Raw genomic sequence first — 13,007 nt, forward strand, 5'->3', positions numbered from 1 at the left:
CAACAATTCACCATATGTCTGCATTTCCACAGCCCCGGAACACCCGATGCACCCATAGCCTGCCCTTCTGTTTACATTTTGCTCATGGTTTGTGTGCTTCAGTTTTGTTCTCTTGTTAGTACGTCGAAGCCGGCCAGGCCAGCAGAGAGCTCCAATGGGGTCAGCTCCATTCACATTCAGGTTGTGGATTCAGCTCCAGCTCTACACCGATGAACAGTGATGTATAAGAGAGTTCTTCCTTGAACTTCTTTGGCCGCTTGGATCGCAGATGGCAGATCGATAGTATGTACGTATGGTCAATCCAGGAGGCGTCGCACGAGGCGGCGGTCAAATCTGATGATGCGCCAAATTCAGCCAAAACTTTACAGCAGTAGCAACTGTGCTCTCCCCTATACCAACTTCCAACGTTTTCCATGGCCAGGACCAACTTTTGCATGCATGGTTGGTCTACTTGACTACCCATCTTTGCCTTTTAATTTTGGCTCGTTCATTTCTGTTCGTCATGATGCAGCCTTAAAGTGTACTAGTAGACCAGCAGTGGTAGTACCAATCATTACAGTGCGCTGCAGTGATTCCACTGTAAGCATGTCCTAAGTGGTTTATATTGATTCGTGGGATGAGCACATTATTTTAGCAAGGGAGAGATTTATTGCGTCACTCACACACGCAATGCCAGACCAAGTACGGATCACGTAGGATTACTCCAACAAGCCACTCTCGAGTCCCGGACACTCCAAATTCTGTTAAGCAACTGATTTGCATGTTGGAGAGTTCCCTCACGGTCAAATCTAGCTATCGGATTGGCTTTATCTATAAAGAGGGATGAAAATCACTAGCAAAAGAAAGAGGGATGAAAATCACTCGCAAAAGAAAGAGGGATGAAAATCTATTTCTTCGAAATATCGGCTTGGGCCCAAAATAGGGAAGCAAAGGAGGGGTGTGAACTTCTTGAGGACATGGACATTGGAGGACTTTATTTCAAATGATTTAAAAATGATATTTCCAAGTTTCAAAAAAAAGACTGTGAAAACTTATATTGTTATGAAAATTTACTTGAACGTATTATATACATACAATTTTATTTTATTTGCAAAGTGGAAATGTGTTTCACTAAGTCCTCCACTGACCCTGTCCTCTGTTTGCACTTTTCGGGCGGAGGGGCTCTTTTGTGAGCCCAGATACGGAGATGGTCAAGGTGGAGGCTAGCTGCTGAGGCCTCCGTGAAGGGCAAGGGTAAGGCTGAGGAGGAGGTTGCCGAGCCCACATACAAGGGCGAGGACGTCATGGTTATTTTCGACAACGAAGACCCCAACTATTAGTGGAAGCTCTCTAAAGGATACAAAATTGGGGAAGCCGATGGCGAGGCCGATAAGCTCACACGGTCGTCAGGATGGCACATTTTACTACATGTTCGAGTTGTAGAAGAAGTACAATAAATAGTTTGTGTGGTGCTTATGTGGTGTTTAGCTGTAATTATGGATGGTTATGATGACATTTATGTATAACTATGTGATTTTTATGTTTAGTTGTGGATATTTATGTGATGAAGTCATCAGATTATTTAGTACCATTTTTTTACAGGGGACAACAAGTGAACCACCCACTGCACATTAAAATATTAGAACAAAATAATAATATTATTAAGTGAAGTTACAACATGCACAAAGCCTATAGTATCATGGTTTTTTTACTGAAGACATTAGGCGAATTAGCTAACGCAAATTATATTATCAAATAAAAGAATAATGGTACAAAAAGTTTAGTTGAACAAGTTTACGTTATGTTTTGTTTTTCAAAAATATTATGTTTTCAGTGCCAGAAAAGGACAATTTAGCACAAAACCCTAATCTTTGGAGTTATGTTTTAGAGATGAGTTACATGCAATCCTATCAATACTCAATTTGTGGAATTAAGTTATGGAGATGGATCTTTTAGAACTAATTTTTGGATGGGTTAGAGTATCTCTTACACCCTTGAACCAGTTTGGGAACAAATTACTTATAGTACGAGGTATTTGATTATTAAACACCGAGTATATTGAGAAAAATGCTTATGAAAAAACAGAGACGAGCGTTCCATCTCGTGACTCTTTCCCTCATGTGTGTGACAGCTTGGACACTTGTCCTCTCCATCTTTGCAGGCAAGCCCGTGGATCTACATACCACTCAGGCTGTCGGTGGTAGCGAGAAGGATTCTGATGCCTCAGCTTCAGCTAGTACTTTAGGTTAGTGTATTTTTCCTCGCAGGGGCAATGCTCAGGTGGATGGTTGCGCTTCATTTTCGAGATGGTCTTCTGGGCCCCGATCCTCCCCAAGTTCGTCCGTTGGTACGGGGTTGATGGAGCTTTGACAGGTTCATTTTGTCTCCTTGGTGAGGTTAGGGTTTCTCGCCGTTTGTGCGCGACGACGAGCTTTGGTGTCAGGTGATTCCGATCCATTCAATGGTTCAATGGTGATGACTGCGACTCTGGGGTGTTGGTCCTTAGGGGCACGTGCATAAAGACTTTTGGTCTGTCAACTTCAAACTCAAGCTTGCTCTGATAGGGGAGCGGCGACATTGGCTCATCGTGGCTTATTCCGACGGCGGTAGTGGTCTTTCGTTGGTCAAATGTCCTCGATGTAATTTTTATGATATTTGGTGTGCTTTGTACTTATGATGATTTTTTGTAGCAGATCCGGATCCTTTACAAAAAGTATATTGACGGAATGAACGATGTTATCGTGGTCACAGAACAACAACGATGTTTGCCAATCAGTGGGTACGTGGCAACAGTATTTTGAAAGAAGATAAATGTGTAATAGTACTTGGCGAAGATAAGTAAGTTATTCTTGTACAGGATTGTACGTTCCAGCCAATCAAGAACCAAAATGTAATGAGATACACATGTTGCATCCTGGAGCAAGCAACTGTGTGCCTGGCCTGGTGTTCAACAACCTCATAATTACTGGTCCTCTTAATAGCCATTGTCTCTAGTGTTGTTCTGACAGAAGTTAATGTGGTTTTTATCTTTGGATCAGATCCTTGGTTCATATACAAGCAGAGAACAACCGTTTAATCTCTACTAGCAGTAATTTGCTAAATTCGTGTACAAAAGAGTACCTAATTTTTTGAACGTACAGAGAGTACCCCTGGCCTATAGACATTTGAACAGCAAGGCTAGCTAGGTTCACATCCACAAGTACACCTATACTACCAAAAAAGGCTACGTAGTCATCCATCAGCCTTCTACGAGATCCGTTAATCATTAACATTATCATGCAGTTTTTTCAGGAGACATTATCATGCAGTTATTGCTGAAATTTGGACTCTTCAAGATTGAGATGTGCAGATAATAACAAGAGAATTTAACAGTTTTGTTTTTGCAAGAGAAGACAATTAAACAGATAATCTATTTTATTTTCAAATCATTTAGAACACAACAAATCCACATAAATTGCTAGTACTACATAATTTTTAGCAAAACTGTGATTTTTTATTGTATACACGAAAGAAATAAGGGTTAAGCCATTCATTTCAATGAAAAAAATATACTGTAAAGAAATATAAAAGCGTTTAAAACACTAGTTTAGTTATCTAAACGCTTTTATATTTTCGGTCCTATTTCTTTAGGGAGGGAGTACGTTTCAAGGGCCATCTGGGGAAAAACAGAAAAACTAGCAGCAAACAAGTCAAGAAGTCCAATTACTTAGGTCACGTACGAACAAAACAGACTTGGTCCGCCTCGAGCACCAAGAAGATCTTCCATTTGGAGCTTGGCGGCAACGTACTTAACTGGCACAGCATAAAATATCTTAACTAGTTAATCTAAGCAATCTAGCTAATCAATTGCATAAGCTTCCAAATCAATCATTCCTATCTACCACCAGGCTCGGATCCTTCTCGGGAGAATGACAAAAGATACTTGTACAAAAGATACTTGCTAATCAGGACACTGAGATTTGGGAACAGTGTAATTTAATCATGCTAGAACACAAACATTTTTACTTGTTTAATTACACGCCATGGGTCAAGGTACAAACAGTAACAGCCTGGTAAAATATTTATGGCCGGTACGATTCCTGTGCCTGCACACGAGGCAGGAGTAGTAGTAATCATGTGCGGTGCAGTTTACGTAATTTTATTCCTTTTCCCAAACAGAAAGGGTAGATTATACAGTTTTGCTAAAGCATATTTAGACGTGCCATAAGTATTACACATCTAAGTCATATGTCATTGATACAACAAATATAAATATTGAAGCGAGCCAAAGGTGCGCCACCGTCATAGCCGTCCCTCGCCGGATCCGGGCAAACCATGTTGTAGTAGACTGTTGGGAATTCATCGTGCTAATTAAGACCCCAAAGGACCAGCACAACAGATCAACAACCGTCGCCGATGAAGGGAAGCATAGATCGAAAGGATCCAACATGTAGACACATGAACATGGACGAACGGAGATTGGATACACACAGATCCACTGAAGACAAAACCGACCGAATCCCACAAGATCCGTCGAAGCCACACCTTCACACGCCCTCTGGCGACGCGATATGCACCGCCAGGACGGGAAAGGCAGGGAGAACCTTATTCCATTTTCAAGGAGTCACCGCCGCCTCGCCTTTCTGAACAGGACACAAACCCTAAACAGACTAAAAATACCCTAAGAACGCAGCATGAACTCTCCCGTCGTTAAAGGCCGGGATTCTCTTGCGTCTCCATGGCTCTAACGCCACAGGAGACAAGGCAGAACGGCGGTGGCGCCGGCCCTAAACGCCTAGCAGCCTTTCTTTTTTTTTCTCGGGAAGAAAGAAAACATTGCGCCACATTGATATGACATCATATTGCATAGACCCTGACAAAAGTGTTCGTGTATGTGAGTATGTACGATTGTACTGTGTCGAAAAATAGGCATGAATTACTTATCCATTGAGTTTCCATGTCTTCCTGAAAAATGGACCAGTTCTGTTCCCCGCAAAAAGAAAGAATCCTTTTTGTTAGTTTGGGAAAGACAATAATATAAGGCAACCCATCATAAAATTCTAACTAAGTGGTAAAGTGTTGCAAGATTTTTGAAATAACGCAAAACTCTATCACAAGGTCAGATACACAATTGAAAAAAATATATATTATTTTATTGTTCTTAGATCATAATATACAAGTTCACATAATTGACCATACATACAGAGTTGTTCCAATTGTATAAGGAGCTAAATTTTCAAGTATGATCATTATCGCCGCATATCAAATAAATAGATCAGCATCTCAATTCGCCCGGATGAAAAAAATCTTAGAAAACAATGAACACAAACGTTCATATATAAGTAAATTTTATTGAAGGGTATTTTTAGTGCACTAGATTAAAAGAGGCAAATGATCTGAATAAATAGGTTTTAGCCTCAAATTGTGTTCACATAATGTGCAACTATTTTTATATGAAATGTTACAAGTGTACATAGTACTACAGCGTTTAAATTATCTTATTTGCTTACTAGCTAGAACTCTGGAGTTGGTATTTTTCACAGAAGAGCACGGTGCTCCAGTTTGTCCCTGAAGTGCTGCCAACCTGTTCCAAACACAGGAATAACAAAAGTGCACAAGACCCAAATAGCTGCTCAGAAATTCGGCAGTTCGATTACCAGTTCCGTTTGCTATAAACTAACCTGATGGAGCATTGTGGAATAGAATCACTTGATGCATGCAAGCATTCCCCATGCATGTGACGGTTATGTTGGAGAAGATCTTGCTCTTTTAACAAGACCCCGCTGCATGCCCAGAGCATGGCGACCCAAATAGTATAGTGGAAGAGAAAAAAAAAACAATACGTTCATAAACTATTGAATTTCATTCCATAATTTTTTAAAGCTCATTGTACAGTATTCTTCTCCCCCCTTCTCTCTCTGTAGCATTTGTTCTCTTGTGCGTGGCTAGCTAGACAACGATTGCGAGCTACCCCAAACGTATATCCATCCATCTGTGCAAACTCCCTTAAAAAGTCCTTAGTTTATTGAGACGCCAGCCAGCCAGCCATGCATCTTCCTCCTCCCTCCCTCGTTCGCTCATCATCTTCCTCCTGTCCTTAGCTGCGGCCCTGCAAGGACAATTAAGGCACAAACCCCAGAAGTACTTACCAACTCCAGCTCTCCCCCCTCCCCTCTCACTCCCTCTCTCTTCCCTCCCCATATAATCCCAAAGAAAGCTGCTGAAACCTAAAGCCGGTGGAAAGCTGCCTGCCTCCTCCCTCTCCCTCTCGCCTCTCGTCGCATCTCTCTCCTCCTTTGGTGTTGTCTCTGTAGCAGCTCACAAAAGCCAACTCCGAGACCCTTTCTTCCCTCCTCCCCCTCCCCCCTCCCTCCCTCCCTCCTTTCCACCTTTAATTCCTTCCGAACGCTCGCTCTTGTTGTAGATCATTAGCCCCCTTCGGAGCCCATTACCACTCCCCCACATCTGGTTCATCTCTTCTCCCTCCCTATATAGGCAGCGGAACGCATTCCGTTTCCATCGTGTAGATAGGCTCTCTTGATCAGGCGAGCTAGAGAGGGGAAGGAGGATTCTTTCTCTCTCTCTCCTCTTCTGAGCGAGTTGCTGGCAAGGAAGCCATGTTGGGCTCTTGCGCGCCGATGGCTGGGCCGCCTACCGACGAGGAAACGGCGGAGCCTCCGTTCGGGTCGTCGCTGCAGATCGCCACCGGCTCCCCCGCGACCAAGAGGAAACGCCGGCCGGCCGGGACACCAGGTACGCAGCGTACGCCATTGCATCTAATTGCATGATAGCCCGGCTAGCTACTGGTAGGTACGCAATGGTGGAGTGGAAAAACTAGCGCTAACGCTGATGATGTTGCAGACCCGGACGCGGAGGTGGTGTCGCTGTCGCCGCGGACTCTGCTGGAGTCGGACCGGTACGTGTGCGAGATCTGCAACCAGGGGTTCCAGCGCGACCAGAACCTGCAGATGCACCGGCGGCGGCACAAGGTGCCGTGGAAGCTGCTGAAGCGGGAGGCCGGCGAGGCGGCGCGGAAGCGCGTGTTCGTGTGCCCGGAGCCGAGCTGCCTGCACCACGACCCCTCCCACGCCCTGGGCGACCTGGTCGGCATCAAGAAGCACTTCCGCCGCAAGCACAGCGGCCACCGCCAGTGGGCCTGCAGCCGCTGCTCCAAGGCCTACGCCGTCCACTCCGACTACAAGGCCCACCTCAAGACCTGCGGCACCCGCGGCCACTCCTGCGACTGCGGCCGCGTCTTCTCCCGGTAAGCAATCAACCTCCCCCTCTCTCTTCTTCCCCACCGCCCCTCCAACTCATCGAACGCCATTTTCTTTCTTTACAACAAGCAAGCAAGCAAGCTCGAGCAGTTCCCGGCCGGCTCGATCCGGTTCAATGCGGGACAGAAAGGCGGATGTATTTCCTTCCCCCCTTTCTTTCTTTCTCTCTCTCCGGGAAAGGATTTCTTTGTTCTCTGCAGCACGGCACACGGCTGGGGCTCACTTCTCCTTCCTTTTCTCTTTCTTTATCGGAGGGTGCGGATCAGGGCACAATTTCCGAGGGGGAGCGCAGAGCAGCCCCAGCCCCTTTCCCTGTGTCTGCGTGCGCACACCTCCGTTGGTTTCTTGCTTGCTCGCGCATTTGTTTCTGCGTCCGTCGTCGGACGCGAGCGAGCGCTGCAACAGCGGCAGGCAGCGCCCCCCATTTAATCTGCGCACGCTAGCCTAGCCCGCCTAGCCCGCCCGGGGCCAAAATCTCATACTCGCACTGCTGCTACCTGACAATTGCTGCCTACGATCGATCCATGCCGCCCTGGATCGCAATATAATATAATAATACTACTCACAAGTCATGGCAGCAACATGTAGAGTAGATCCAAGCCTTTGGACCCGCGGCCGGGCAGCAACATAAATTCCTCTCAGCACATGCAATAAAGTCTCTTTTCTCGCTCGCTTGCTGTTGGTATCCTCAGTCCTTGCTAATTCATGCTCCTCTTGACCATACGAGTATACGTACTAGTGCTGTTGTGATTGATCGTCGATGTGAATATGTGATTGTTGGTCGCCGGCCCTCTCTCTAACTAATGGGTGGGCTCGTGGAAATGTGGTGCAGGGTGGAGAGCTTCATAGAGCACCAGGACACGTGCACCGCCGGTTGCCCGCAGGCGGGGGCGGGAGTGGCAGCGCCGGCGTGTGGGGTGGCGGCCGCCCCGTCGTCGCAGCAGCAGGCGCCGCCGCCGGCGATATCGCTGTCTCGCTCCCGGACAGCGTCCAGCACCAGCCCGTCCAGCGACGTCGTCATCAGCGCCGTCAGCTGGCCCGGCGCCGCGGCAATGCGCAGTCCGAACCCCGCCGCGTTCCACCGGTTCGAACAGCAGGTGCCGTCGCCGCGGACGCCGCAGCCCGATGGCCGTGGCCGTGGCGGGCACAACCTTGAGCTGCAGCTCATGCCGCCGTCCAGCGGCAGCACGGTCGGTGCGGCTGCGCCTCTGGGCGTGGCGCCGTCGTGGTACGCAGCGCCACAGTCACCGCCGGCGCCCATCTCGCAGGGAGACAACGCCGCCATGCAGCTGCAGCTTTCAATAGGCTTCTGCAGCGGCGACAACCGTGGAAGGAGAGACGTGGGCGAGCCCAGCGGTGGCACCGCGGCCAGGACCATGCAGGAGGCACGGGAGGAGCTGCGGCAAGCGATGGCGGAGAAGGCCGCCGCGGACGAGGCACGCGCGCAGGCGAAGCGGCAGGGGGAGCTGGCCGAGCAGGAGCTGGCGAGCGCCAAGCGCATGCGGCACCTGGCGCAGGTGGAGCTGAGCCGCGCCCACGCGCTCCGCGAGCACGCCGTGCGGCAGGTCAACGCGACGCTGCTCCAGATCACCTGCTTCAGCTGCCGCCAGAAGTTCGGGGCGGTGAGGCCGTCCGCCGCCATGTCCTCGGAGGTGGCCTGCAGCTACGTGACCGAGGGCGGCGACGTCGAGGTCGACAACGTCGACGAGCCCCTCATCCTCGACGGCATGCGGCGGCGCCAACAACACGCCACAATGGACACTATGTAGCCAAGCTAAGCCATCTTGGTCTACCTTTGAGTTGCTTTTTGTTTTCACCGGCGAGACGGCCGGCGGGGTTGTCCCACGGTGAGTCGTGGTGTAGTTAGATGCTGCCGGAGTGTTTTGGGTCTTCTGATCGAGCTGCAGAGAAAAGCTAAGCATGGCTGGCTAGCTAGCTAATTGTGACGTGCATGGAATCTTTCGCTTGTTTGCTTCCCGTTGGATTTTGCTGAAATATCATTAGTGCAGCTGGGGAGAGTTCATGATGCCACTCGTAAAGGTCAGGAGATGAAGATGCCACCTTTATTGTGACAAGCTGTTGCATGCAACTGGAAATATTTAACGAACTCAGATACAGAAATGCTAGTAGTGCACTATTTTTCTCGGACAAACTTGTTCAGTCAAGTAACACTGATCGTTGTTTTTTCTTTAACTTGGACCATTTTACCGAATTGCAAACGTCGACACGCTTACACATCCGAACACACGCCTGTAATCGCCCACATATCGACACACGCCTACATCTGACAAAGATAAATTCATGAATATCATGACTTTTCATTATACTAAACGTGTACATGTGGGTGCAAATGTGAGCACTAAATCAAAATGGACCGCAATTCACCTCCTCACCAAGAGAAAGTCACGGTCACCAAACCATTGTGCTTGATGCTCCACAGTTGATGTGGATGAATGCTTCAGATCAGATTTCATTGTATTCGTGCTCTAGTCAAGCATTAAGCATAGCAAAGTTGCATCCATAATAGACTGAGAACAATAGTCACACCATTAATCAAACCCCTAACATGATAGCACTATTACAAGATTGGCATCACCAAATTCCAATCCATCTAATGTGTCTGCAACCGAATACTCACACATGAATGGAGGAAGTATGGCGATTGTAAAGGAGAAGGGTTTGGTGATGGCGATGACAACGGCGTCCCAGCTGAGTCCCTTTAGGCGGGCTTGTTGTGTTGCTGCCCCTACCAAAACCTCTTTTTTCTTGTTGCTTTGTGTGTTCCTATGTGGTTGTGTGATTTGTTGTGTCGTTTCGATGAGACTTATGTATGATAGTTTGATGCTATATGTATAAAGGGAGATGAGAGCCTTTTACGGTATGATCACGGAGTAGTATTGAAATACTATAAATGACCTACTTGTGCCCCAAACGGTTATAGTGAGGTTACCAATCTTGGAAACTTTACTAGTTGAAACAAGTAATAAAGATATAATGTGGTATGACGTATTTTGAATTTTTAGAATAAGTAATATGTGAATTAAATGTGCAAGTAAATGAGGTTTTGGAGGCCATCTCATGGAGGAAGTTGAACTAGAGTTCATAGGCTCACTAGTACCATCTCTCATGAAAGCGAATAGGCATAATGTAAGCATGTGCATGTGAAACTGATCAATCAAACATAATCCAATAAAACTTGCTGACTTTAGACCCATTAGTCTTTGCAATACCATATATATACAAGGAGGTTATTAAGCACTTGGTGAAGCGGCTTATACCACTAATGGATGAAATTATTTTGCCGGCTCAGAGTGCTTTTGTGCCAGGCCGGATGATCATTGACAATGCTCTTTTGGCACCTAAGTGCATCTACCATATTTAGCAAGAAAAGAATCTAGAGAGGATTTTTTGTTTACATGAACTTGATCTCTCAAAATCGTATGACCAGGTTGACTCGATATACTTGAAGCAAATGATGCAAAATATGGGTTTTGCTTGCGGGTGGGTGGACTGGATTATGACGTGGGTTACCTTGGTGAGATATTCAGTTAAATTCAATGGAACCCTGTTGGACTCATTTGCACCGATGCGTGGGCTTCGGCAAGGTGACCGCCTCCGCTTGTTTTTGTTCCTGTTGGTTGTTGATGGTCTATCTGTATTGCTGAAGTATGGTGTGGAATAGAGAAGATTCCACCCCCTCTAAATATGGAAGTGTGCGCCGTGCATCTCGCACTTGTTGTTTGCGCATGACACACTCTTGTTCTTCAAGGTAGATAATAACCAAGCTATGGAGGTCCAAAAAGATTTAGGGACCTATGAGATTGCAACCGGCCAACTTATAAACTCTGCTAAATGTAGCATCATGTTTGGGGAATCATGTACGGTGGCGCATCAGACTGAGATGCGCTTAGTATTGCACATGCAGCGGAACACATATGAGGAAAAATACCTAGGCCTTGATGCGTCTTCAATGTATCTATAATTTTCTATTGTTCCATGCTGTTATATTATCAATCTTGGATGTTTTATATACATTTATTAGCAACTTTATATCATTTTTTGGGACTAACCTATTGACATAGTGCCCAGTGCCAGTTGTTGTTTTTTTGCTTGATTTTTACTTTGCAGAATATCAATACCAAACGAAGTCCAAATACCACGAAACTTTCTGAAGATTTTTTTCTGCCCAGAAGACATCCAGGGAGCCAAAGGAGCACACGGGAGGAGGCTAGTGGGGCCTGAGGGAGTCTTGGATTAAGGGGTCCTCGGGCGTCCGGGCTATGTGACGTAGGCTGGACTAATGGGCCATGGAGATGCAAGACAGAAGACTTCCTCCCGTGTCCGGATGGGACTCTCCTTGGCGTGGAAGGCAAGCTTAGCGAGCGGATGTGGATATTCCTTTCTCTATAAAACGACTCTGTACAACCCTAACCCCCTCTGGTATCTATATAAACCGGAGGGTTTAGTCCGTAGAGGCGATCATAATCATACATGCTAGACAATTAGGGTTTAGCCATTACGATCTCGTGGTAGATCAACTCTTGTAACCCCTATACTCATCAAAGTCAATCAAGCATGACGTAGGGTATTACCTCCATCGAGAGGACCCGAACCTGGGTAAAACATTGTGTCCCTTGTCTCTTGTTACCATCAATCCTTAGACGCACAGTTCGGGACCCCCTACCCGAGATCTGCCGGTTTTGACACCGACATTGGTGCTTTCATTGAGAGTTCCAATGTGTCGTCGCCAGAAGGTTCGATGGCTCCATCAGTCATCTACAACAAAGCTGCCCTGAGGGAGGTCTTTCTGCCCGGCCAGATCTTTGTGTTCGGCGGCTTCGCACTGCGGGCCAACTCGCTTGGCCATCTAGAGCAGATCGACAACTACGCCCCTGGTCACCAGATTAGTTTTGGAAATCTGGACTATGTCGCTGATATCCGAGGAGACTTGATCTTCCAAGGGTTCGCGACCCGAACCTCCACTTTGGCCTTAAATTCGGAGCGCGTCTCCAGGTCCGAAGACGGGATTCCCAAGCCCACCGGACTCTCTGCGGCTATTAAGCCTAGTACGGGAGAGCCGGAGGAAGCAGTATCACCGGCAATCATCATGAATCCGGACACCTCTCCGAACACTAGCCCCGAACCCTCGAAGTGATCATCGTGCGAGCTCGGCCAAAGAGTTCTCTTCTCGCCGCACTCCAGGAACTCTCTTCTCCCTGACCGAACCTCGCCTTTAAGCGAGGCTCTGGACTTAGTGCGATCCCTCGTTGTTACAGAGGAGCAACGTCCAAACTATGCCCAGCCCGGACTAGGGGCTGAGAGCGGGGAATTTTACGTCCCACCCACCACCCACTTCATAGCCACTATCGAGGACTTAACCGACATGCTTGATTACGGCTCTGAAGACATCGACGATATGGATGCCGGAGAAGAGCAGGCCCAAAACACACCATTTACCGGATGATGGATGGCCACCTCTTCGTATGACGTGTACATGGTAGATACACCCAAAGAGGATAACAGCTATAACGAGAAAAATCCAGTTGAGGATACACCTCTTGAGATACAACCAAAGCACCAACGTCAGCGGCGCCGTTCTAAATCACGCCGTCGAAAAGACAGCAATACTGGCACCGGAGAGAACAACACTCCGAACGACGCCGAAGACCAAGAAGACCCCGTCGAGCCAACCTCCGAACAGGACGGTCGGGAGGACGGGCAAATTGATCTGGACAAGCAAACAGGGAATGAAGACTCGGAGGACAGCAACTA

At 47.4% G+C, this 13,007-nt stretch overlaps 1 protein-coding gene across 1 annotated transcript; it reads left to right on the top strand.

The window, feature by feature from the left end:
- The first annotated feature begins 6,115 nt into the window (after window positions 1-6,115).
- LOC125509522 (protein indeterminate-domain 16-like) lies at window positions 6,116-9,261 on the top strand. Its single transcript, XM_048674505.1, has 3 exons — window positions 6,116-6,711; window positions 6,820-7,222; window positions 8,068-9,261. The coding sequence occupies exons 1-3, from the start codon at window positions 6,576-6,578 to the stop codon at window positions 9,002-9,004; spliced, it is 1,476 nt and encodes a 491-aa protein (XP_048530462.1). The 5' UTR covers window positions 6,116-6,575; the 3' UTR covers window positions 9,005-9,261.
- Window positions 9,262-13,007: the final 3,746 nt, after the last annotated feature.

Source organism: Triticum urartu, chromosome 5 (genome assembly GCF_003073215.2).
Source record: "Triticum urartu cultivar G1812 chromosome 5, Tu2.1, whole genome shotgun sequence".
NCBI classification, from domain to species: Eukaryota; Viridiplantae; Streptophyta; class Magnoliopsida; order Poales; family Poaceae; genus Triticum; species Triticum urartu.

Excerpts from the sequence above, each read along its gene's own strand:
- LOC125509522 (XM_048674505.1), top strand. The coding sequence starts at position 6,576 with ATGTTGGGCTCTTGCGCGCCGATGGCTGGGCCGCCTACCGACGAGGAA. Across the intron at positions 6,712-6,819 it reads CCGGCCGGCCGGGACACCAG|ACCCGGACGCGGAGGTGGTG; the intron begins GTACGCAGCGTA and ends ATGATGTTGCAG. Across the intron at positions 7,223-8,067 it reads TGCGGCCGCGTCTTCTCCCG|GGTGGAGAGCTTCATAGAGC; the intron begins GTAAGCAATCAA and ends AATGTGGTGCAG.